The sequence below is a fragment of the Vicia villosa genome, linkage group LG2 (assembly GCF_029867415.1).
Source record: "Vicia villosa cultivar HV-30 ecotype Madison, WI linkage group LG2, Vvil1.0, whole genome shotgun sequence".
Lineage (NCBI taxonomy): Eukaryota > Viridiplantae > Streptophyta > Magnoliopsida > Fabales > Fabaceae > Vicia > Vicia villosa.
In genome coordinates this window covers 25,245,210-25,267,664 of record NC_081181.1, presented here as the reverse complement: position 1 = coordinate 25,267,664, position 22,455 = coordinate 25,245,210, and the positions used below count along the sequence as shown (strand labels likewise).

General features: G+C 34.1%; 4 protein-coding genes across 6 annotated transcripts; 1 reads left to right on the top strand and 3 right to left on the bottom strand.

Annotated features, from left to right (window-relative positions):
- Window positions 1-4,329: 4,329 nt before the first annotated feature.
- Window positions 4,330-6,768, bottom strand: LOC131649687 (large ribosomal subunit protein eL38z/eL38y-like). Its single transcript, XM_058919444.1, has one exon. It carries the CDS (start codon window positions 6,541-6,543, stop codon window positions 6,331-6,333), a length of 213 nt encoding a protein of 70 aa, XP_058775427.1. The 5' UTR covers window positions 6,544-6,768; the 3' UTR covers window positions 4,330-6,330.
- A 2,130-nt stretch (window positions 6,769-8,898) lies between these two features.
- Window positions 8,899-12,257, top strand: LOC131649685 (uncharacterized). Of its 2 annotated transcripts, none has more exons than XM_058919443.1 (3): window positions 8,899-9,259; window positions 9,347-9,475; window positions 11,779-12,257. In XM_058919443.1, exons 1-3 carry the CDS (start codon window positions 8,963-8,965, stop codon window positions 11,800-11,802), a joined length of 450 nt encoding a protein of 149 aa, XP_058775426.1. In that variant the 5' UTR covers window positions 8,899-8,962; the 3' UTR covers window positions 11,803-12,257. The 2 variants fall into 2 exon arrangements, with proteins under 2 accessions (XP_058775426.1, XP_058775425.1); XM_058919442.1 differs by having other exon boundaries at window positions 8,901-9,259; window positions 11,772-12,257.
- Window positions 11,866-13,241, bottom strand: LOC131649684 (lysine-rich arabinogalactan protein 19). Of its 2 annotated transcripts, XM_058919441.1 has the most exons (3): window positions 12,943-13,241; window positions 12,329-12,903; window positions 11,866-12,169 (listed from the first exon to the last, which is right to left on the bottom strand). In XM_058919441.1, exons 1-3 carry the CDS (start codon window positions 13,040-13,042, stop codon window positions 12,071-12,073), a joined length of 774 nt encoding a protein of 257 aa, XP_058775424.1. In that variant the 5' UTR covers window positions 13,043-13,241; the 3' UTR covers window positions 11,866-12,070. The 2 variants fall into 2 exon arrangements, with proteins under 2 accessions (XP_058775424.1, XP_058775423.1); XM_058919440.1 differs by having other exon boundaries at window positions 12,329-13,236.
- A 3,283-nt stretch (window positions 13,242-16,524) lies between these two features.
- LOC131649683 (tRNA(adenine(34)) deaminase, chloroplastic) lies at window positions 16,525-22,147 on the bottom strand. Its single transcript, XM_058919439.1, has 5 exons — window positions 21,925-22,147; window positions 17,490-21,013; window positions 17,322-17,409; window positions 16,999-17,126; window positions 16,525-16,908 (listed from the first exon to the last, which is right to left on the bottom strand). The coding sequence occupies exons 2-5, from the start codon at window positions 20,930-20,932 to the stop codon at window positions 16,641-16,643; spliced, it is 3,927 nt and encodes a 1,308-aa protein (XP_058775422.1). The 5' UTR covers window positions 20,933-21,013; window positions 21,925-22,147; the 3' UTR covers window positions 16,525-16,640.
- Between the last annotated feature and the right edge of the window lie 308 nt (window positions 22,148-22,455).

Below are 22,455 nucleotides of genomic sequence, written 5' to 3'. Positions count from 1 at the left end.
TAAGATTGTTCCCCCTAAAAGGATACAACTGCCAGCTACAGTCCATTTCTTCCACATGCATCCCTCTTCGAGTCTATGGTAGTTATACGCCAGTGTAGCCACTTCCCACTTGTACTCATGGACACGTGCGATATCCGATAAGTACCTCAGGTAAATGACGTTTGTGTACGACGAGCTCGTGTCCACAAAGAGCTTAGTGCCTATCAAATATAGGAAGTAACATCTCAACACCTACTCTCTGTGTATATCTGCCACTGCCTCGTCACCAGCAGCCTCATGTGCCGCAAGAAGCTCGACATCATATATCCTCTGTAAGAAGTGAAACCTCACGTGCACCCCGCGGGACCTCTTTACCTCCTCAAGCGCGTCATCGCGATCAACCCCCAGCTCAATAATCAACATCTCCACCGCTTCCTCCTTATTCAGCCTATCGTGACCAAGGAGGATATCCCTGATAGGTAGATGCAGGAGACATGCCACATCGTCAAGAGTGATGGTAATCTCACCTTGAGGAAGATGAAATGAATAAGTTTCTGGATGCCACCTCTCTGCAAATGCCATAAGCATCCCATTATGAATAAGTAATAACCAAAGAAAATTTACCCCCCTTTCCCAAATATGCCTGGCTGAATGATCTGCATACCCTACCAATAAGGATGCATCTATAGGACCCCCAGGTACCAGACAGGGTCTGGCATCGGATCATCCTCGTGTAGCTCAGGAGGTGGCACCAAAGGTCCTGCATCGGCCATCACTGACACTGGCATACAAGTAGAAGAACTACCTCATTGACGTCTGCTGGCGGAGGGCATTTGTGAGGAACCCTCAGCATCATCCTGAGGCCTTCGTGATGAAGTAGTAGATGGAGAAGGCTCCTCAATTGGAACTGATGGAGACGGCCCCTCGACTGGAACGGATGGAGAAGACCCTGCTGGAACAGGTGTAGTAGGTACATCTCCTGAAACGGCAGCTCCAACAACCACCTGTGATATTACATGCATCCGTTCACGCCGCACTGATGCATGTTGTGCAGTCCTCCCATGTATAATGCGGTATGGATGGTCGGCCATAATGTCTGCATTGTGATACAAATAAAATCGAGTTACACTGTAGTTATAATAATAAAAGAAAAAAATGGTTGTTCTCCCGTAGATGCATCCACGGAAATACCTAACGTTTCAAAAAATTAGGTTTCTTTCGTAGGTTCATCTACGGAATGACCCAACGTTCCATTCTTTCATAGATGAATCTACGGAAGGTTTTGAAACCTCAAAAACGCAATAATGACATATGGTCACTGATGCAGAGGGGTAAAAATCCTATTTTGGTGGCTTGATCGTCCGTTTTACACATCAAACTGTACCTACATTGTCTCTAAGTTATATTTCTAAAACTATCCAATCATTTCTATACCTAAAAATTGAATTCTAACTCTATTACTAATACTTTAAAATAACTCGAAAAGTTGAAAACTTATCGATTAAATTAAGGTATGAAGTTTGTTGGAATGTGTTGATAGTTGATGTTGATGTTATCGGCCGAACTCGAGAGAAAGAAAACAAGTTTTGTGGAAGTTTAATTTTTGAGGTTTGGAGAGTTTGAGTGTTTGGAAATGAGAAAAGTGAAGAATGGGGGAGGAGAAGAGTCTGACACAAATATAACATCAAATGCTTATATAAATGTATCTACAGAAGCTTCCATATGTGCATCTACGGAACAAAACAACTATAAACAAAAAAGTACTTCCGAAAATACATCTACAAAAACAACAGAGGATCCAAGAAGTAGGATAAGATATATCCTTTAATTTTATAGATGTGATAATAATTATTAGAAATATACGGAATTTGACAATTAAGGTTTGAACAATTGAACTCTGATTTAGACCTAAAACTTAAAAAATATCCGCATTTTCTTGCCATTCGAGGTAAGATTTGGGGGAAAATTGATAACATAGTTTTTATTACAAAAATAAAATAAAATAAAGGGTTAAATATGTCAAGAGTCCCTATAAATATGGCAACCTTCGACTTTAGTCCCTACAAAAATTTTCTTCAAACAATGGTCCTTGCAATATTTTCCGTCCCTATTTTTGGTCCCTCCCGTTAGATTTCACTAACGGAGGCTGACGTGTCACGCCACGTCATTTAAAGTTAACACTAAAAAAAAAGACAGGTTGCGGGGGTTTTAAACCCCCTGTAAATAACTTTAAAAAATAAAAATTTCACAAGTAATTAATCAAACCGCTGGTAGGAAAATCTTCGTTACCCTCATTCTTCACATCATCAAACTTACAAACCTTGTTTACACTCTCAATCCTTTACATTTTATAACTAATATTATGAAACAAATTTAATCGATAGAAAATTTTTCCATGGTCAGGTGAGGTGGAAGTCATACTACCCGTTATTGGAATGCTGCTTCAGTTTTGTCCAGAAGAGATATAATGTTGTCATCTTCTACCAGTGCATCTAAACTCTTACTTGGTAGAGAGATAGGAATGCAAATTTATGGGAGAAGTCATATATTTTGCAAATGATAATGGTGCTCCTTGTGGAATGCGCATCTCCAAAATTATATTCAAGGTCTTCTAGTAAGAATCACTTTTATGAATTATTAAGTTGCAAAAATCATTTGGCTAATACTAAATATCCTCCACTATAGGCTGCTGATCAGTGGGCACTACACTTGTTACAATATGTGAAAAATATCTCAATATTTTAACAACACTGAAAGAATCCTAAAGCTTCTAGACACGAGTATTAATTTATCTTAAAGATTGGATCCATGTGTCGGAGTAGTTGGAGTCATGGTTGTGTAAATCATGGTCTTGCATAACGCATCGATGATATTTGTATGATTATTTGCATGTATTTAATATTCTATGATCTCTACTTGAATAGTTTTTTGAAAATGATGACTCACTTTCCCCATGACTACTTGCATAATCTTTTGTGAGGATAGATGAGATAACAACGCTTAAAGAGGATATCGAAGTTAAAGAGAAAGAGTCATTGACAAAGCTGCCATCACAGTATATAATTTCTTTTGCGAAGTTAATAAGTCAATCAACGTCCAAGTTTCATAATGTGACAAAGTTTAGAGTTCTACTTGTTTTGAATCCGGAACCCAACAAACTTCTTAGATATATGTTATACAGACCAATGTAAAATATGGTATTTTGTACAATACTTCCAAAGGCATACAATAATTCCTGCAAACATTCCTAGGTTCATACTAAACTAGTCTTTATGTATAGTTACATGCTAACTAGTCAGAGACCCGTGCTATCGCCCGGGTGCATTATTTGTAATGTAGTATTTTTTAAACAATAAAAAAAAATGTGAAGTAAAGAAGTTTGACCAAATTGTATATATAAAATGGAAATTAACCATTTAAAAAAATGTTTTACTAATAAGATATTAGTAGTATGAAAATTAGGTTCTAAGTTAAAATAATGATCATTTGATAAGGTGTCGTTGTTGGTGATATATAATTGTCATTATAAAAAAAATGAAAGAATTTAATTGGCATATACTATCAGTGTAAAACAGTTTTACACCGTCAGTGAATCATGACCGTTAAATACTTATTAAAAATTAACTTTTATTTTAAGTATTTATAAAATAATATTTGTGAATGGTTGTAATGCACTGATTGTGTAAAAAAAATGTACACTGACAGTGCATAGTAATTAATCTCTAATTGAAAATATTTAAAAATAAATATGTAACAAATATTTTGTTGATTAGAATAAAAAATATGTATTATGGTGACAAGAATTGTACTCTGCAACATAGCTTGAGACATGAGAAAATTGCTCCATAGATAATTTGAGAAGGCTTGATTGCTTAAAAAAATAAGTATTAGAATGCTAGTGACCCGTGAAATTTGAATGAGTGGGGTTGAAATTTACTAAAAGTTAAAGAAAATAAAAAGCTCCATGTCCAATTTCTCCCAAAATGAAAAAAATTTAATTCATTAATGTTGAACTTTGATTGCAAGGGAAAGATTATCAGATTAGTAGCAAAAACACAACTCCATGGTTTATTTGAAAGAATATCCTATAAGTGTAATTTTTCAATAGAGTATATAACATATCAATATCAATATTAGTAACAATGCTTTTTTCAATATGATAAGTTCAAAAAAATAAAGATTTCAAAAAATATATATATATATATATATATATATATATATATATATATATATATATATATATATATATATATATATATATATATATATATATATATATATATATATATATATATATATATATATATATATATATATATATATATATATATATATATATATATGCTAAAGCTTTAGACCCTAGTTTATGGTTAACTTAGAACCATATGCTTATTGAGAGTACATAGAATACTCGTGCTAAAAGTACTTGCTAAAACCTGCTAAACTTTGTCAATAGTAACTGTATAAAGAATGGTTGGTTTTTTTTTTTAATAGGCTATGGAATTACTAGCGAGCATAAGGGGTGCTCAACCGATGATACAAAACGGAAAAACTTCTATCACTCGAAACAAGAGAGCGGAAGAAGATTCCAAGAGAAAAAATTACAACAAGACTTTGGCCTATAATAGGAGCAAAGCCACCTCCAAGAGTTAGAAACCACCCCACCCCAACATTCATTAAAACTGTATAAAGCATGGTTGGTGAGTTCCATTCCCTTTACAAACCAACAACATATAGTCCAATTGTAAAAGTACAATGCTGTGAAAAAAATATTTAAATAATATATACACATGCAAAAAGAATAGCACATGCTTAAGTTAGAAATACAACTAAACTTAAGCAAGAGATGTTGTTTAAAGAAGTATCTAGCATAACTGACAAGGAGACATGGTTTCTAAAAGTAAATATTTAAGTCTTAATGCTATTATGAAACTCTCAAATCAATATTTATAACCTTATAATCCATTCAATATGAAATCATTCCATGGTGTTATTGGAATATGTCCAAAGGTTATGAATGATGATTCTACCATAAGATATTCAAATGTTAAAAATAAAACTTTACAGTATGTCTTATCATTTAGCAGCCATAGAATACAATTTGTAAATTGAATACCAATTTGTTATGACAAATGTGTTGATAGCTTAAAAAATAATCACTACTGAAATCTAATCTTTAACTTAACCAACTATACTGCCATCTACATTCAAATACTTTTCTTCTTGTACTAAAACTGCATTCCAACTATAACTGCTGCATTTTGCGTTCCTGCATTGGAAAAAATTGATCAAGATAATAATGTTATTCAAGGTAGGATTCCTCTTCTTTGTTTATATAAATATGAAAACAAAGATCCATAAATTGTAAACCCCATTGAAACACGTTAAATACTATGTTATAGTTCCAAGGTAAAACTCCAAGCAATTTAAACTCACATGATAGAAAACTCCAAAAATACCAAGGTAAAACTCCAAGCAATTTAAACTCACATGATAGAAAACTCCAAAAATACCAAATAGTTATTGACATTCTATCCTTATCCATGAGCAACCGGGTTTTTTAGCAGCATCATCAATCCCACTTTCAAATATACCAAACTAACCAAACAAATTAAACAATTCACATTAAGAAATAAACCAAAATATGAGTCAAGAACCACATATTCAGAAGCTGCAGGATCCGCTTTCATCACAGATAAAACACTTGATATTTATCATGTTGATAAGGTTGTTATTCCTTTGGATTTTGTTAAGCCGAGAGCTATAGCTCTTGCTAAGGCACCTAAAGCTGATAAAGAGAATTCCAAAAAATAACAAATATTCCAAAAACTAACCATTGCGCTGCATCATTCTGCCAACTCCCAGAAAATTCAAACACTGATATTGAACTGATCTGTCATCTGAAAAGAAGCAAAAAACAGGTGAAGGCCTTGATTTGTCTCAACAGTAGCATCTCTTACAAAACCACACACCAGAATTTTTTCAAAAATAAAGTACAAAAATAGCATAAAACTAAAAACACAAAGATCTTAATGGGGACAAACAGGAATCACCCTGCACAGATCCATCTCTTTCTCGACCTTGGCTTGCATCTCACGCAGCAGCAGCTTCGTCTTCCATTTCATTCTCTACATGTCATCCAAATGTTGTTGTCATCATAATCATCATGCCTAAATCATGATTAGGGTTTTGAGGACTGGAAAAGAGAGTGAGAAATCATATTTTTTTACATAGCAACTCAAAAAGCAATCATATAAAAGTATAAATTATAATAAACACAAAACCAAGTCACAAAACCTAAGGTTTCAAATTTCAAAAAATATAAAACAGAACCGATAAACAGAACTCAATCTACAGATCTTGAACAATCAAACTGGGAGGAAGAGATTGCCTCAACTTATCAGCCTTATCAGTATCAAAAACACACAACTTGTACAAATACTTCCAGCAACGAATCTTGAACTTTAGTAACACATCCTTACTCCTCTTGATTTTCACAGATCTCGCGTCCTTTCTACGCACCGTCAAGAGAAATTCCTTGATCTCGTGGAGCTGCTTTGCCATTGATGCAGTTGTTTTGCGAGTATTGAAGAAGGATAGGCGACGGTCGACGGTGAGATCGCTACGGGGAATATGAAAATGGGCTTAATATTTTCATTTAGGGTGGTGGTGGCTGGAGAAAGAGCCGACGGCGGCTAGGGTTTAATGGAGAATAGAGGGAAGACGAGAGAAAATGGAAGAGAGAGAATATTAAAATGTTGTGACAGCATTGAAGAGGTTGGAGTAAAAAGGTTTATGCAACTACAATAATTGAAAGAACTGACCAATGAGAAGACAACATTTGGCATGTTCTATTTTTTATTTCTTTAATTACATGATTAACCTTTTGTATGTGTAAAGAAATGATAAGGGAAGGGTAAAATAGACAGTTTGGACAATTTCTTAGTATTGGGTAGATAGTAGATGCATTGTTCCTTAAAAATTTTCGTTTACTGTTGATCTTATTTTAATAGTTATTATTGGAAAATTATGTTGTTATGAAATAATGCAATCTGTCTAATTATTTACTCTCTCTCTCTATGCATGCAGTAACGTTGACGAGATTATTACGAATCTATTGAGATACCAACTCAGCGAAACTATCTCAATTATAATGTTCATTAATTTGTTCTCATTAATCAGTGCATTTTGTAGAGACATGGTTTGATTAATCACAGAAAGATGGGGAAGGAAAAGATATATAGAAGATGCAAAGAGGATTGAGAGAGTGTAAGTTTGTAGGTTTGATGATATAAAGAATGAGGGTAACAAATATTTCCCTACCAATTGTTTGATTAATTGCTTGTGAAAATTTATTGTTTTTTAAGTTATTTAAAGGGGGTTTAAAACCCCCGCAATCTATCTCTTTTTCTTTAGTATTGACTTTAACTGACGTGGTGTGACACTTAGCTTGCCACGTAAGCCTAATTTAACGGGAGAGACCAAAAATAGGGACAGAAAATAGGTGAACACTTTTGTGCCCATTCAATTTTATTGGGTACCAGTACCCTGTCTGACATGTTTAATTTTGATAGGTTCACTTATACAATTTTAATTTTAATTATTAATATTAATTTTATTTATAAAAAATCATTATATTAATAATTATCAGACCAATCAATTAAACAAATTAAAAAATATACCAACAATTCCACTTTTTTATTTTTGTTCTCGTTATGTTCTTTAAGAAACTCAATATTTCCTTCTTCTTCTTGTAATAGACTTTCTTCTTCATCTCCACTTTTACAAATTCAAAAAATTCTAACATCACTTATATACAAAAACTATCAATCCAAAACTAAATGACCATCCATAAATCATGAAATTGCCTCACTATAATTTCGCCATTATTATAATTACCTTTAACCTTCATCAGCATTGACATAAACTTCACAAATGCATCACAAAATCAGAACTCACATCATCACTAAATAACAAAAACAAAAAAAAATCTCCACCACTAACAATTTCATTCACAAATTTTTTTTTACTCACGTATAAAACTTCTACACTTTAACATATTTTTCAAACACAAAAACCTCTCCAAATTTTTTTATTACAGCAAGCTAACATTTTCCAGCTTTTATCACCATTCCAATAAACTTCTTGTTCTTCCATGTGAACATTGCCATAAAAGTCTTATTGAAATCACAAAAATCTTATTCAACAAAACCTCTCATCAAATTCACATAATCCAATTCCACTATACAAATTCAACAATGACAAATTAACGAAATCTGAAAAAAATAGAATCATATTGAAATAAATCTATCTATTATTGAAATTAATTTCCTTTTTTTTCAAGATTTTTACGGTGTTGAAGCTGGTAAATCCTACGACGTAGACAACTCCTCCGTTCAATCTCCTTGCGCCGACGAGGCCACCTATGACAGGAGTAGGAGAAACTCCGACTACGAACACGACCGGAACCGGATCTACCATATCACCACCAGAATTAAGAGCCCGATTCGAAATCAAACGAACACATCATAAGAAAATTATTTGCCACAGAAAATACAATCCAACCCCGCCGTTCATAACTCATCTGAAACCAGACAATTAATAATTAATAATAATAAATAAAAATATAAAATAAAGAAATAAATGGGAAAACAGAATTTTGCACGTGGCCAAAATTATATCTGTAATTATATAAATTATTTATTTATTTTTTTAAAAATAACTATTAAATAAAATATCAATTAAATAAGATAAGTGGCCATTTTTAATTCGTCCATTTCAATCCAGTACCCATTCAAAACAAGATGGTACCTAAGAATTTGCCCAAAAAATATTGCTAGGACCATTATTTGAAGAAAATTTTTGTAGAGACTAAAATTGAAATTTTTCATATTTATACGAATAAAAATTTATTTAACCCTAAAATAAAATAGAGAGTATACTGTGAGTTATAAAATTGCCGGAGGAGTGTGAAAGGGCAGAGATGATTGAATCGTCAATGGCTACAGGCAGTGTGTACAATTTTGCAACAGTTTTGACTTGTTTCTCTTCCTCAAATCGGCAACCTAATCTTCCCCTCCGTTTCAACCCTAGTTCCATTTCTAGTAACCGTAATCCGTCCCTCCGTTTGATTACTAGTAACAGCAATGAGCAACCAAATCGTCCTTGTTTCATCAGGTCAAGAATTCCACAACGGCTTCCCACCCGAGTACATGGATTGCTGGCCGATGATGATTCTGTAACCGCCCCGAATCCGCAAGAATCACACAATTCTGCACCGGTTAATCTCTTTCTCTTTTGCTTTGCCTCGTTAGGGTTTTTTTTTTTTCTGATATCAGTAAACTATTATTATGCTTGGCATATGCAGGATGCTAGTATTCAGTTAAATCTTCCTAGAAGAAGTTTGCTCGTACAATTTACATGTGACTTGTGCGGTGAAAGAACAAACAGGCTTGTAAACCGATTAGCTTATGAAAGGGGGGCCGTTTTTGTTCAGGTATGCATTACTTCTTCATTCCGACCTCATGTATTTACTCACTTCTACTTGTATTTATTTCTCCTTCTAAAGTCTAAACATAACATGTAATTAGTTTTCTTAAGCAATTTCTGGTCTGAATTGCTTAAACACGCAGGTACTAAGTTAAAATATAGCAGTGTATATCACCCTTAGTCAGATGGGCAAACTGAAGTGGTGATATGCACTTTATTATTTTTTGCATTTCTTGTACTACTAGATCCCATTTGAACTCTAGTACTCAATAAAATCCATTTCTTTCCTAGCTACTTTTGTGTACTTGTTTACCATTTTCCCTAAATACTAAATTGATCTTATCAGATTGAAAGAGCTACGTGTGACAGAGAGAGTTGCAAGAGATAGAGAGTTGTGATGCAAAAGACAAAGAGATTCACTAGATAGAAAAAATTTGGGTTTGTCTGTATTATAAGGTTTTGCTCTTTTAGGGGTGTTCAATCAATCATGTCGCGCAAACCCGACCCATATCCGACATCTTAGGGAAAAAAAGACAAGATTACCCTAAAACAATTATAAGCTTTTTTTACTGATCTGACTTTTTTAAAAGTCTGATCTAACCTTAAAGCTTATGAAAGAGCCTATTTACCAAAGTTGTTAAACATTGGGTTTTAACACATAGACTCAAACAACTTCATGGACAGACCAGAAAGAAAACTATTAAAACATTGTATTATAATAATTATAGTTGCACTACAAAAAGTGCTAAGTGCACATATATCTATAAAGTCATGTTCTTATATACACACCCTTGTTAGTTATCCTTAGCAATACGTTTGATGTAAGACTTACGAATTTGTAAACACTTTCATACACAAATTCACAAGTCTTACATTGAAAATTTTGTAAAAAATAAGTAGTAAATACGTGTATATAACAACAACATAACTTTATTCCTAAATGACTCCAAAATTTACATTTAACAATGTTTTGTGGTGCTAAAAAAAGACCGTGATGTCGAGCATTTCTAAAATATATTTCATATAAAAAATGTTTTAATAATTTTTATTATGTTTATGCATATATAAACTGGCCTATCAGATTTTGTAGACTTTTTTGATGACTTAAGTCCGTGCTATTTAATTAAATAGGCTTTTTCAAAAACATAATCAGGCCAGGCCATAGGCCCCTATTAGTAAGCCCAGCCTATTCCCATCCCTAGGTGCAATCAAATGATGTGGACCAAATGTCCAAATCCCTGCCTTTGCCGGCCACTGTTGTCTCCTGCTTCATTTGCAGGCTTTCCCTCTTTCGCAGCTCTGTTTCTGTTTCACTGTTTCCGCCCCTCAGTTTTGATTCTTCTTGTTTTGCAGAGGCACAGCTAATTGTTATAACTTATTGATGAGAACTTTTGTTTGAGTTTTAATGTGTAGTTACTTTAAGCTTTAGAGGCCTAACTTGTTTGTTTTCTTGAATTTCGATAGTGTCCCTCAAGGCCTGTGGCTTTTATTTGTAATTATGAATGTGAATTTTAAGTAAGTTGTTTCATTTTTCAGCAATTATGTATTTTTAAGTATTAACTGAGTAATGTGATCAAAAAAAAAAAAGTATTAACTGAGTAATAATTCTTAAATATATCAAATTGAGATCATCCCGCACCCCACAACTTCAGTTTTGGGGTAGACTGCCGCACTATCTAAGAGTGACAACATAGACATTGGATAAGGGAATAGGGATCATTAAAAGCACAAATAGCACATGAATTCTGTAGAGAGGGAAAAGATATAATTATGTTATCCATATTTCATGTAGCTACTATACTGCATTGGATTATGGGCTATGTGTGTTAATAGTAAACTTGTTGTCACAGTAAAGTGTCACTAGTTTATCACTCTTTATCTTCAGGCCTTTTAAGCTTATTTTCAATCATAGAAGTTCACATATCCCTTGTGACATTGCAATGTGTTAGAGGCTGCAATTAAGTGATCCCAAATGCCACAATTAGGCGAAATATATAACATTGCTTTTGCTGTTGTTGTACTTAATATATTATAAACATTTTTCTATTCAATAATTTCCATTTTGTCCTTCTCATGAAGTTCAATAATGTATGGAATGACTGAATTTTTGGATTAAGTATGAAAATGTATTTGTGTCGTTTATATTGCAGCCAGTTCAATAGTTTTCTTTTATATATATATTTTTTTGCTAAGTGTTTTTTAGATACCTTATTGATTCCATTGTTCCTTACAAACATATATGCATAATTGCTGTTATCATATCACTTATTCCATTGTAAGTAATTAGAAACTCCTCTTATTAGTGTGCAGGCTGTCAACGGCATCACAAATTAGTTGACAATCTTGGACTAATCACGGAGTATGATTTTCGGGAGAAAATGAACCCAGACTCAGAAGTTGATCAAATTTGATGTGTAGTTCATAACTAGGCATTTTTATGTGACATTTCCTGATTATTTCGATAATTCAAAAATCCATATTCATTAAAAAGAAAGAATAGTAAGAGTATTGACACTCATTATTCAGATCTCTACACCTGAAATGATTTTAAATTCCGCAAACCACGTAACTGCTTAGAAAGGATCCATACTATGTGCGCCTGCTAGCAGCTGTAGACAGTTACCGCTAGGAAAACAGTGAAAGCAAATCCAGCTGTTGCCCATATATTTCTCCCTTGATGATGGTTTGATGGTGCACCATTCTGTGAAGTAAAAAACATAGGATGTGATCAGAACAATGTGATGTTGATGACATGTGTTGGTAAAAGATATGGTTTATATTTAATCTAACTAGCTATATCATCACCTGTTTATATATTTATATAATTGTAATTTGATATTATAATGGTTTGAGATCTTACCAAATTAAGACTAGGTGCTGGTGCCGGTGTTGTGTCGACATCTGCTTTAGAATCAGTTGGTGGTGCAGGGGGACTCTTGTGAATAATTGTTGGTGCTGGCGCTGGTGCATGATGTCTCCTGTGCTTGTGTTTGTGTTTTCCTTTCTTGTGTTTGGGAGACTTAGGTGCTGGTGCAGGGGCGTTTATTGCAGGTGTTGGTGCCGGTATTGGTGGTGAAGTAATCGGTGTAGGAGTCGGGGCTTGCTTTGTGGGTGCAGGTGCCGGCGCTGGTGTTGCCTTTACTGGTGCAGGGGCAGGTGGGGTTTGAACTGGTGCTGGCGATATCTTTGGTGGTGGTGGTAATGTTGGTGGTGGTGGTAACGGTGGTGGCAACGTGGGAGTTGAGACAGGTGAAGTTTTTGGTGGTTGGGGTGGAGGGACTATTGGACTTGATGCCGGTGAAACCTTTGGAGCTGGTGATGTCACTGGAGCAGATTTGGGTGCTATATTTGCAGGTGGTTGGGTTGAGATGGGGGGAGATGCCACCACAGTAGGTGGTTGTGTAATGACAGGCGGTGTTGCTGTTGGGATTGTAGGTGGCAACTTTGATGGTGCAGTTGCTGTTGGGGTTGTAGGTGGCGGCAACTTCGTTGGTGCCGTTGCTGGTGCTTGGGCATTGAATCCTAGCAGGCAGCTGAGGCTTAATAAAGTGAGAACCCAGAACATTGTAGCCATTGTTGTTTGTGAATACAAGAGATACTTAGTTTCTTATTTATTGGCTATGATCAAGAAGATAGGTAGAAACGTAAGGCGTTGGCCATCTGTGGAAGGAGGAATGTAGCCTTCATGTGATTGTGACATCCTTCATTGATCTACGCTAACAATGCAAAATGTGTAGGTTCGTAAAATTAGTGGACTTTAGACTCAATTCACCCGTTAATTAAAATTTAATGTGATGGTTATGGAGTAACTTTCAAGCACGTTTAGTTCATAAAATTGTAAAAATTGGATTGTTTGATTCATAAAATAAATAGATTTTTTAAGTAGTTTCCAAAATAAAATATTATACATTACATATTAATTATGTTATAAAGAATTAATGTGATCATTGTACCCATAACAAAAAAACATAGTTTTTTTTTTTTTTGATAACACAAAAAAACATAGTTATGATATACTAAATTCAACTTAAAATATGTGAGTACTTAGTATGAGTATATATAATTATATAGTTGCCTTATGGTTTATTGTTTTAAGAGAAAACTTACATTAAGTTAAAGAATATGTACATGATATACGTATGAATTATGGACTATTGAATAATTAGTGGGGCCCTTTCCCATTTAGATCTGTTCTTAGACTCAAACCTTAAAAATTTAAGGAAATGTTTTTTTCACCTTTACATCAGTATGCTAAACTTTTTTGAAAATTTAAAATTGCTTTTCATTCATTTGAAAATGTATTTTTGAACGCACATAAAATTACGTCAATCTTCTCTTTTCTGAGATTTATTCCAGTTTAAAAAAAATAGTCTGAAGATGCATCCTCGTATTTATTTTCAAAAGTTGTTGATTTATAAATACCATCAACCTGTTTACAAATAAATGTTGCTGTCAGGAGTTGAATCCTGGACCAACTACTCCCTTAACCCAACTAGCAAGTGTCTGCTGAGTTATCCCACCCACCGTCACTCCGTATACTTTTTGGGTGTATTCAGAAATGTATCTTTGAAATGTTTTCTGCACTCAATTATAGGACTTTGTTACTCACGCAACTAATTGATTTAAATAACAACTCAGTGGCGGAAAAGTTGATAAAACACCACCTTGCAAAAGGGAGCTAAAAGAAAAAACCATAGGAAAATCCTTGAAAAAAGCTCTCTCATTCTCAATTATCTTTTCAACACCAAAATATCATTATTGTATTTCATCATTTCAAAGGGAGCAAAACAAGATGGAATTACAGATATATATCATTCTTTTCATCTCACATTCTTTGCATTAATCCATCATCGAAGTTGAAAATGAACGTGGAGTCTAGAGATGCATCTCCGGAGAAAGTTTGGTGAAGTCCGAATATACATCTCTGAATTGTCCTGATAGTTTGAATTTTAACAGTATTTTTCTGTTATTGGTGGTAATAGATATGGTACACCCGGATATATTTCTTAAAGCTATTGTGAGGGTGTATGTTAAACCGTCGAAGTGAAGAATGATGTTAAATCGGATAAAGTGAATGATGATGTTCAACTGGAAGAAGCAAATGTTGATGTTAAACTGGATGCTCGATCGACCGTTGTAGAGGTAGATGTTTGTGCACAATTTACAAATAAAGAAGTATTTTATGTTCATGAACATACAATACAGTTCACAATGCTTGAGCTGAAGACAAATGATGATTTGAAGGTGACATGGAGTACCTTTTACCGTTACTCAACAAAGGGTTCGATTGAAGTGGGTGCGACGATTCAAAGATCAGCTGACGATATTATAAGAATATTCCAACATCCCAAACCACCTCCTATTTTTAATATGTAATTTTAAATTTATGTAATGTTTTATCTATGTAATGTTTATTTTGGAGTTAATTTAAGTTGATTCAATTTTATTCTGTCATTGTTGTTTCAGTTTGTTTCTGCTTTAATCTAACAGAGCATACTCCGAAGATGTATCTCCGAAAAACTCACCGATGAATGAACTAAAAGATATTTCGGAGATGCATCTTTGGATTAATTTTTTTACAAAATAAGAGTTTCTCATCATTGTTATTTCAGGTGTGTGTGTTTGTGTAAAAGGTACTTTCAGATATGTATCTCCAAACGATTGAGATATTTTAGTCTTTTCAGAGTGGTATGGGAGAACCTCTAAAAGTGGAAAGAGCAATTCTCAAAATTTATAGTAGACGTTCATGCCTTTTGGCTCATTTCCACTCCCTTTTGGTATGGTATGGGAGAACCTCTAAAAGTGGAAAGAGCAATTATCAAAATTTATAGTAGACGGTCATGCCTTTTGGCTCATTTCCACTCCCTTTTGGTAAGGCAATTCCTCTCTACACCCTTGTGCATTGGGAAACACCTCTGAAAATTCAAAAATGCTCATAGGTTTATTCGAAGATACATCTCCGGACGTACAAAATCTTATTTTTTTTAAAAACTTAGTTCGGAGATAAATCTCCGAATAAATTCAAAATTAATCCGGAGATGTATTTCCAAAAATATCTTTAATTTTGAAAGATTTAAAATTAATATATGTTATTAATGCATAAATTTCTTATTCTGGAAGATTTCTATCACGGTAAATGAATGTTTTATTTTATAATTTTTATATATATAAATATTATGATTTATTTAAATTTCAAATATATTTTTATAATTATGAATCTTTATATATATTTTATAATATTTAAAATTAAGATATATTATTAATAATAAATTTCTTATTTTAGAAGATTATTATCACGGTAAATGAATGTCTTTATTTTATAACTTTTTCATATAAATATTATGATTTTAAGTTACAAATATGTCATTAAAATTATAAAATTATTTTTAATCTTTATTATTTTATTGTTTTTAAATGTTATTGGTAAAAATATCAAATGCTACACTATAATAATTAATTTGAAAAGGAGACAGAATAATAATTATATACCTCTAATTTATGACCTTTGGTGAATATGCTATTTATAAATGTGTTTGCAATTTTATCCATTCAATTTGAAATTTTATTATCCAAATTAAAAGGCAATTATCAAAAATACCATTTGTTCTAAAAATAGTATTTTTCAGAAATACATCTCAACTTTGAACTTATTCGAAGATGTATCTCTAAATTAAATTTTTACAAAAAAAATTTATGTGTGCGATGATGTTTCTCCGAAAACAAAGGGCATTTTAGTAAAATTTTGACGGGGCTTGAAAAAAATACTAAACTAAAAAAATAGCAAGGGTGCTATGATAAATTGTCTTTGGTAATACATCCCCTCGTTGTCATTTACATTTTTTATGATTTTAGCAACTATTTTCTGGAAAAAATAACCTATACGCAAGTACGAGGTCTCTTTCCCTTTCTGTTAGTATTTGACGGTTCAACTTCAACGTACCAAAGTGACTCTGATCTTCTATCTTCTATTCAATCTAATTTCTCGCCCTTTTCAAATAATTAAAGATTATGGTGGCGTTCAAATTTATTTCTTGAAATGAAAGTTGCAATCAGTAGTTGAAATTACATTCCACGTCAGCTTATAGGTGGTTGAAAATGACAGAGAGAATCCAAATAATGTATTATTCACCAAATCATTTAAAACATAGAAACCATGATGTCAACCTAGTCTGTTAGAGACAAAACATTACATGAAATATGTCATGTATCTTATTGAGTAACTTGGCAGGATGGTGATGAGTAACAGGAAGACAAGAGGGTTCCTGTGGTACCTCTTCCTTCTTATTTTTCCTTCTCAGTTGAAAGAATTGCTGCATTACATCCGCGCACTCTGTCGCCAATACTCCTCTTCTTATTTTTATTTTCGGATGGAATGGGTGAACTGGCGCAGGCGCTATATCTCTGCCTTCCGAAACATTTTCTCCTCCGTCGGGGAAAAGCCTGCAAACCAATCATCATCATCGTTTATTTCTAAGCCAGAAAACTCAATTCCAGTTTTGAACAATACAAAGAGGTATATGGACTGCATACCTAATCCAGCTACCATCGGCTCCAAGAAGCTTATTGGGAGCTCCCCACACAACTGTGTCTACTCTTGCCTGAAGAATGGCACCAGCGCACATTGCACAGGGTTCAAGCGTTACATAAAGTGTAGTTTCCTGACAAGGGGAAATTTGTGTCAGAATAAGCCATCATTCTAATTTATTGGAAGACTCTGATTTAATACATCGCGCAATAATTTCACCTAATAACAATGTAGTATTAGGAAAAATAGCTTTGACTTTGGTCAAATGAATATTAAACTTCGGCTATAACATCAAAATACACTTGAACTTAAAACCTGAAAAACTTACTGATAGTCTCCACGAGTGGAGAAATTTTGAAGCTTCTCGTATACAGATCATCTCTGCATGGGCTGTGGAATCCCGCAACTCTTCTACTCTGAAACATATATTTTGGTATAAATTCAAAAATTAAGGTAACTAGATGGAATGAACTAATGCAAAAACATTGAACCTTACAAGTTGCATCCTCTGGCAATAATTTTTCCATGCTGCACAAGAACAGCACCAACAGGAACTTCCCAAGTATCAGCAGCCTTCCTGGCTTCCAAAAGTGCTTCTTTCATGAACAATTCATCAATTCTTCGCTGCTCAAGTTCAACTTTATAGGCTTCTTCCCAGTCATCGAATCTATCTCTTAAAACCTGCCCTTTCCGCTGAAATTTCCTTTGTTTCAACTCTCCATCCTTTTTTTCTGAGCCAGACATTTCGGTCTTCGTTGGAGCAACGGGTTTTTTTGTTGGCACCCCTGATTCAGTTCTAGAAATGTTGGATCCACCGATATTTATAATTTCTCCTGCAATAGGTTTTCCTCTAACAGATAATGGAATTGGCGACTCTATTTTTTTAAAGCTAGAAGCAGTGACTTTCAAATCTTTTTCATTTTCAGTACAACTAGAAAATTCCTCTCCATCAGCATATGAGGTACCTATTGATGTTGATCCACTTTCCAATTTATTTGGAAAAGATGATCCAACTTCAATAAGTTTTCCTTTGTCCTTCAACATTTTAGTCTCAGACACCTCTCCCTCACTTTCGGTATAACGAGCACTTGCTTTTGATTTATCAGAAGTCATGGCTTGTGGTAGCACACTTGTTTCTTTCATCACGTTACTTTTACCGGTTTCCTCATGCTCTTGCCCAGAAAACCATGTCTCACTGTCAGATTTGTTTGGCGAGTTTCTCTCACCTGATCTTCCAGCAGAAGAGGAGGAACCAGCATGTGAATTCCAACGTAATCGAACAATATCAGAAATTACTCTCCATAGGGACCTTCCAGTTCTATTGACAATTGGTTTTGCAGTTTCATTGCTGATCTCTGGTTTTTCAGGTAATAAACCATGCTCAGCAGATGGTTCTTTTACATCCCACATTTCATCAGAAATTCCTTCGGCACCAAGAAGCCCAGTGGAATGGCTAGAATCGTGATTCTTTAACTGAGAGTCATTCTGAGTGTCTTGTTGCCTCTGATTATCCACAACATCAAAGGACGGCTCTGTTCTAGCAACTTCCATCTCTTGTATTTCAGAAGTTGTGACTTCATGCCTGACCCTGTCCACGAACTCGTCAACAAACTCTTTCGATGATTCCTCAAAACGATTAGCTGAACCAAGCACATCTTCTGGAGTCATGATAATAGAAGGCCCGCCATATGGTCGTCCTGAAAGCATAGCAGGACTTACTCCCAAGTTGCTATGCAAAGCAGAAGAGCTGCTTTCTGAAGTTTCGAGGTAGCTATCAGGGCTAGCAAACCCAGCCGTGCGTTCAACATCAGCTGAAACTCTACCCATTTGGGAAGAAGGGTTCAACATTATTTCAGAATTCCTTTCATTACCATCTGCTAACATCACTTGTTTTCCAGCCTCGGAAACTGAATTTAATGATCCCTGGAAGCTGGATTTCCCTCTTGAGGCAGTTTCATCAGTTTGGGAAGAATTTTCTCTAGTTTTAACAGCTGATGCCAATTTACTTTTTGGAATAAAGCTCATCTTCTCGGAAGTTATTTGAGAACTCGAAACTTGCCTTTCGTCATTGGCACGGCCTTCTGATAAAGTGCTGACATGTTCATATCCTTTTCTATGATGAACACTCTGAGTTTTCCTTCTATCAGTTTGGAGCCACGAATCCCTTGCATGTGAGCTTATGTATGAACTTTCTTCTTTGTTCTTCACACTAGCTTTAGACTTCATGACAGATATATCTTCAACATAATTCCCATGAGCTTGTAATACTTCAGAAAATTGTTGGGTTTTTCTTCTTCTGGCATCATCATGTGTAATGGTCTTCTCTCTTTCGTGTTGCAACCCCACTCCCTGAGAAGAACTCAGAACTGAGTTCTTTTTTTCTCCCGTGTTCTTCGTCCTAGCATCAGAGGTCTTCTCAGTGTTTTCAATATTTATATTTTCTATATATTTTTGGGAACTTTTATCTATTACATCCATTGTTTTGGTAGAAGAAGAACCAATGAAGTTTTTATTTTTATCACTTGTGTCCTGTAAATGTGTTTCTGATATCTCCAGTTTCCCTTCCTTGCTAGCAAATGTCTTCTTTGATTTTAAGCTTTCCTTTCCGGTTGTAGAAGTAGAACCAACAAACTTTTCATGTCTGTTGGACATTTCAAGGTTCCCTTCACTGCCACTGAGTTTCTTTCCTGATAATAAAGTTGACTCGTTTTCATCATAACCAGACTCTTGTGTATATGCAGATTGATGATTTCTTCTATTTCCTACTTGCATGTATGTCTTGTTTGTTTTCTTATCCAAATGCTTTACAAAAGATGCATCATCTTCCTCACAATGGACTTTCTTTTGTGAAATAGAAGCTTTTTTATAACCAGATTCATGTATTGTAGATTCTCTTGGACGCATATCTTGGTGCCCTCTTGTGGATTCAATCTCCGAAACAATTCCCTCGGTCATCTTTTTTTCAGACTTCTTTCTTATGTTCCAATCAATATCCGCGCCAAATACAACTCTTTCTTTATTTGAAACGTCGTGCACCTTCTTTGAGTCATCTTTCTGTCTGTTGAATTCTTCCTTTACCTTTCCCTTCATATGGTTTGCTTCACTCTTCTCATATCCCAGTGAAAACTCTTCCAAACCCGTATTATGTTGCACTTCCAAGTCACTCTCAAAATCTCCTGACGAAAGCGTGTAATAAGATGAACAACTAGACATATCTCTTTGTTTCCTACAATTTTCACCTTTAGTAGGGGCTTCCCATTCAGTGTCAGGTTTTTCACACTCTCTTCTCAAGTCTATGGAGGATGCTTCGTGTTGCTTTAGGTTTCCTTTTTTCTTTGTTTTTGTTTTCTCACTTAAATTCAAATGTCTTGCTCTACTCACATTGTTTCTCTTGTTAATTTCCATTCTTTTGGATGAAGATACATTCTTCAGTTTGAAATCTGAAGCATCTCTATCTGTTTCCTCACTCAAAAAACTAAGAATTATTTCAGAATCATCATGAGGAATTATTTCAGAATCATCATGAGAAGAAAATGAAGAGAAATTTTGTCTCCCTTTCTGTGAAGCTGAGCAAAAACATCGTTCCTTTATTCTGCTTCTAGTTCTATTATAAACATTTGTCTGATTGGTAGGGCACTTAAGCTCATAAGAGCTTCTGACAAGACCATAAGGAACCTGAGAAAAGTAAAGGTCATCACCTCTGAAAATAAACCTCCTAGATGCTGAGAATTGAAGGAGAGTGGACTGACTCAACCCATTTAGAAGAGAAGGCTTTAAGTGTAGTCTATGAGTGGAGAGAGCACAAGAGTCACAACAAGCATGACATGATGAAAATTGTGACGAGTTTCTGTCAAATCTTTCATACCCATTGAAAGATAAAGGGAATGATTCTTTGCAGCTAACACCATATATGGTTGTGGAAAAATATGTGCTGTACATTGTTGCATATGCTTTCCTTCGGTTACAACTGAGCCGTAATTGTTTGGTTTGAGAAGCAAGCTATAGTTTCACCTTTCATCCCTGTAGCGATAGCAAAATTGGAATAACTAAATGAACACAACAATGCATCATAAAATAATTAAAATTAGACAGGACTAAGGCTAGCCATTTGTTGAACTTATAGCTGGTAGCTTATAAGCTCATATGACAATAAAATATCTGTTTTATAACAGTCTTTTCATCACAAGCTTATAACTTATTTTACTAGCTTATAGCTTATTTTTCAGACGCTACTTCAAATAACATTTTAGCTTATAACTTTTCATTTTTTCTTCCATTTTTACCCTTAATATTTTATCTAAAACCCACTACTATCCTTTATAATTTATTTTAATTTAAAATAAAACAATTAAATATTAAATGTCATTTTAATCGTTTAGGTAATTGAACCGCTAATTTTATCAAACACTTCGAATAACTTATCAGCTATAAATCATCAGTCATCAGCTATAAGTTATCAATCATCAGCCATCAGTCATAAGCTATAAGCTAACTTATCAGTCAAACGCTAATTTTAACAAACAGAGGCTAAGGATTCATAAAGCAGACTAGACCAAACCAAAAATCATTTTAGTAAAATATGAGTTTTGCCAAAAGAACAAGATGAGTATGAGCCGAGGGAAATCCAATCATGACGTCCATTTCAAAATAATGCTATACCAAGTTATTATCCTAACAAACAAAACATAACAAGGTAAATCTATGAAAACAAACAAACAAACTAATTAGCAATATGGTGAATGAGAGAAACACAGTAGCAACATAAATTTAACTTGTATTCAGAGAGTACTTAATCTCTAACATTTACCCATTTTGCTGAGTAATTTGAAATTATAAGAAAAACATGAAATTTGGAATAAATTGGTGGTGATTGAGACAAGAGATGAGTGAATAATAGTTTGAAGTTAAGGTATAATAAAGTGGCGTGGTACCTGGCATGATGGATGAGAGTTGAGAAATTAGGGTTGGATTTGTGTATGAACTATTTTGGGTCTGTGTTGTTGAAGCTACACACAGAGAAGATGGATGAGAGATGTGATTTGCACAAGGGGTCTCTTGGATTTGGCCTCAAAGATGAGATGAGATTCAGAAGGTGTCAGCGTGGTGATTTATTTATTTTGTACTTAAAAATATTAGAGAATTTCTTATGTTGTACCAGAAAATGATCTGATCTAATTTTTAAAATAAGCCTCAGTTTTTGAAGATGTCTTTTTCGGATGTTTTTTTTTTAAAAACTAGTAACAAACCGTACGTTCGCACGGGTACTGGTACGGGACGCGCATTTGTTTCAGATATATATTTTTTAATATAAAATGTCTGATTATCCGTAAAAAAATTAATAATTGAAGGTATAATTAATAAAAAAAATATTTTTATCAATAACTTTATGTCCCGTTAATAATCAATATTTTTGATCAATAACGTTTCAGATGTACATTTATTTTTGTTTTTTTTAATATTAG

Bases quoted from the DNA above. Each gene is read 5' to 3' on its own strand.
- LOC131649687 (XM_058919444.1), bottom strand. From the start codon at position 6,543: ATGGCAAAGCAGCTCCACGAGATCAAGGAATTTCTCTTGACGGTGCGT.
- LOC131649685 (XM_058919442.1), top strand. From the start codon at position 8,963: ATGATTGAATCGTCAATGGCTACAGGCAGTGTGTACAATTTTGCAACA. The intron at 9,260-9,346 runs GTTAATCTCTTT...TGGCATATGCAG, and splicing joins AATCACACAATTCTGCACCG to GATGCTAGTATTCAGTTAAA. The intron at 9,476-11,771 runs GTATGCATTACT...TCCTCTTATTAG, and splicing joins GGGGGGCCGTTTTTGTTCAG to TGTGCAGGCTGTCAACGGCA.
- LOC131649684 (XM_058919440.1), bottom strand. From the start codon at position 13,042: ATGGCTACAATGTTCTGGGTTCTCACTTTATTAAGCCTCAGCTGCCTG. The intron at 12,170-12,328 runs GTAAGATCTCAA...TTTACTTCACAG, and splicing joins CAGCACCTAGTCTTAATTTG to AATGGTGCACCATCAAACCA.
- LOC131649683 (XM_058919439.1), bottom strand. From the start codon at position 20,932: ATGTACAGCACATATTTTTCCACAACCATATATGGTGTTAGCTGCAAA. The intron at 17,410-17,489 runs GTAAGGTTCAAT...TATATGTTTCAG, and splicing joins ATTGCCAGAGGATGCAACTT to AGTAGAAGAGTTGCGGGATT. The intron at 16,909-16,998 runs GTATGCAGTCCA...ATTGGTTTGCAG, and splicing joins GCCGATGGTAGCTGGATTAG to GCTTTTCCCCGACGGAGGAG.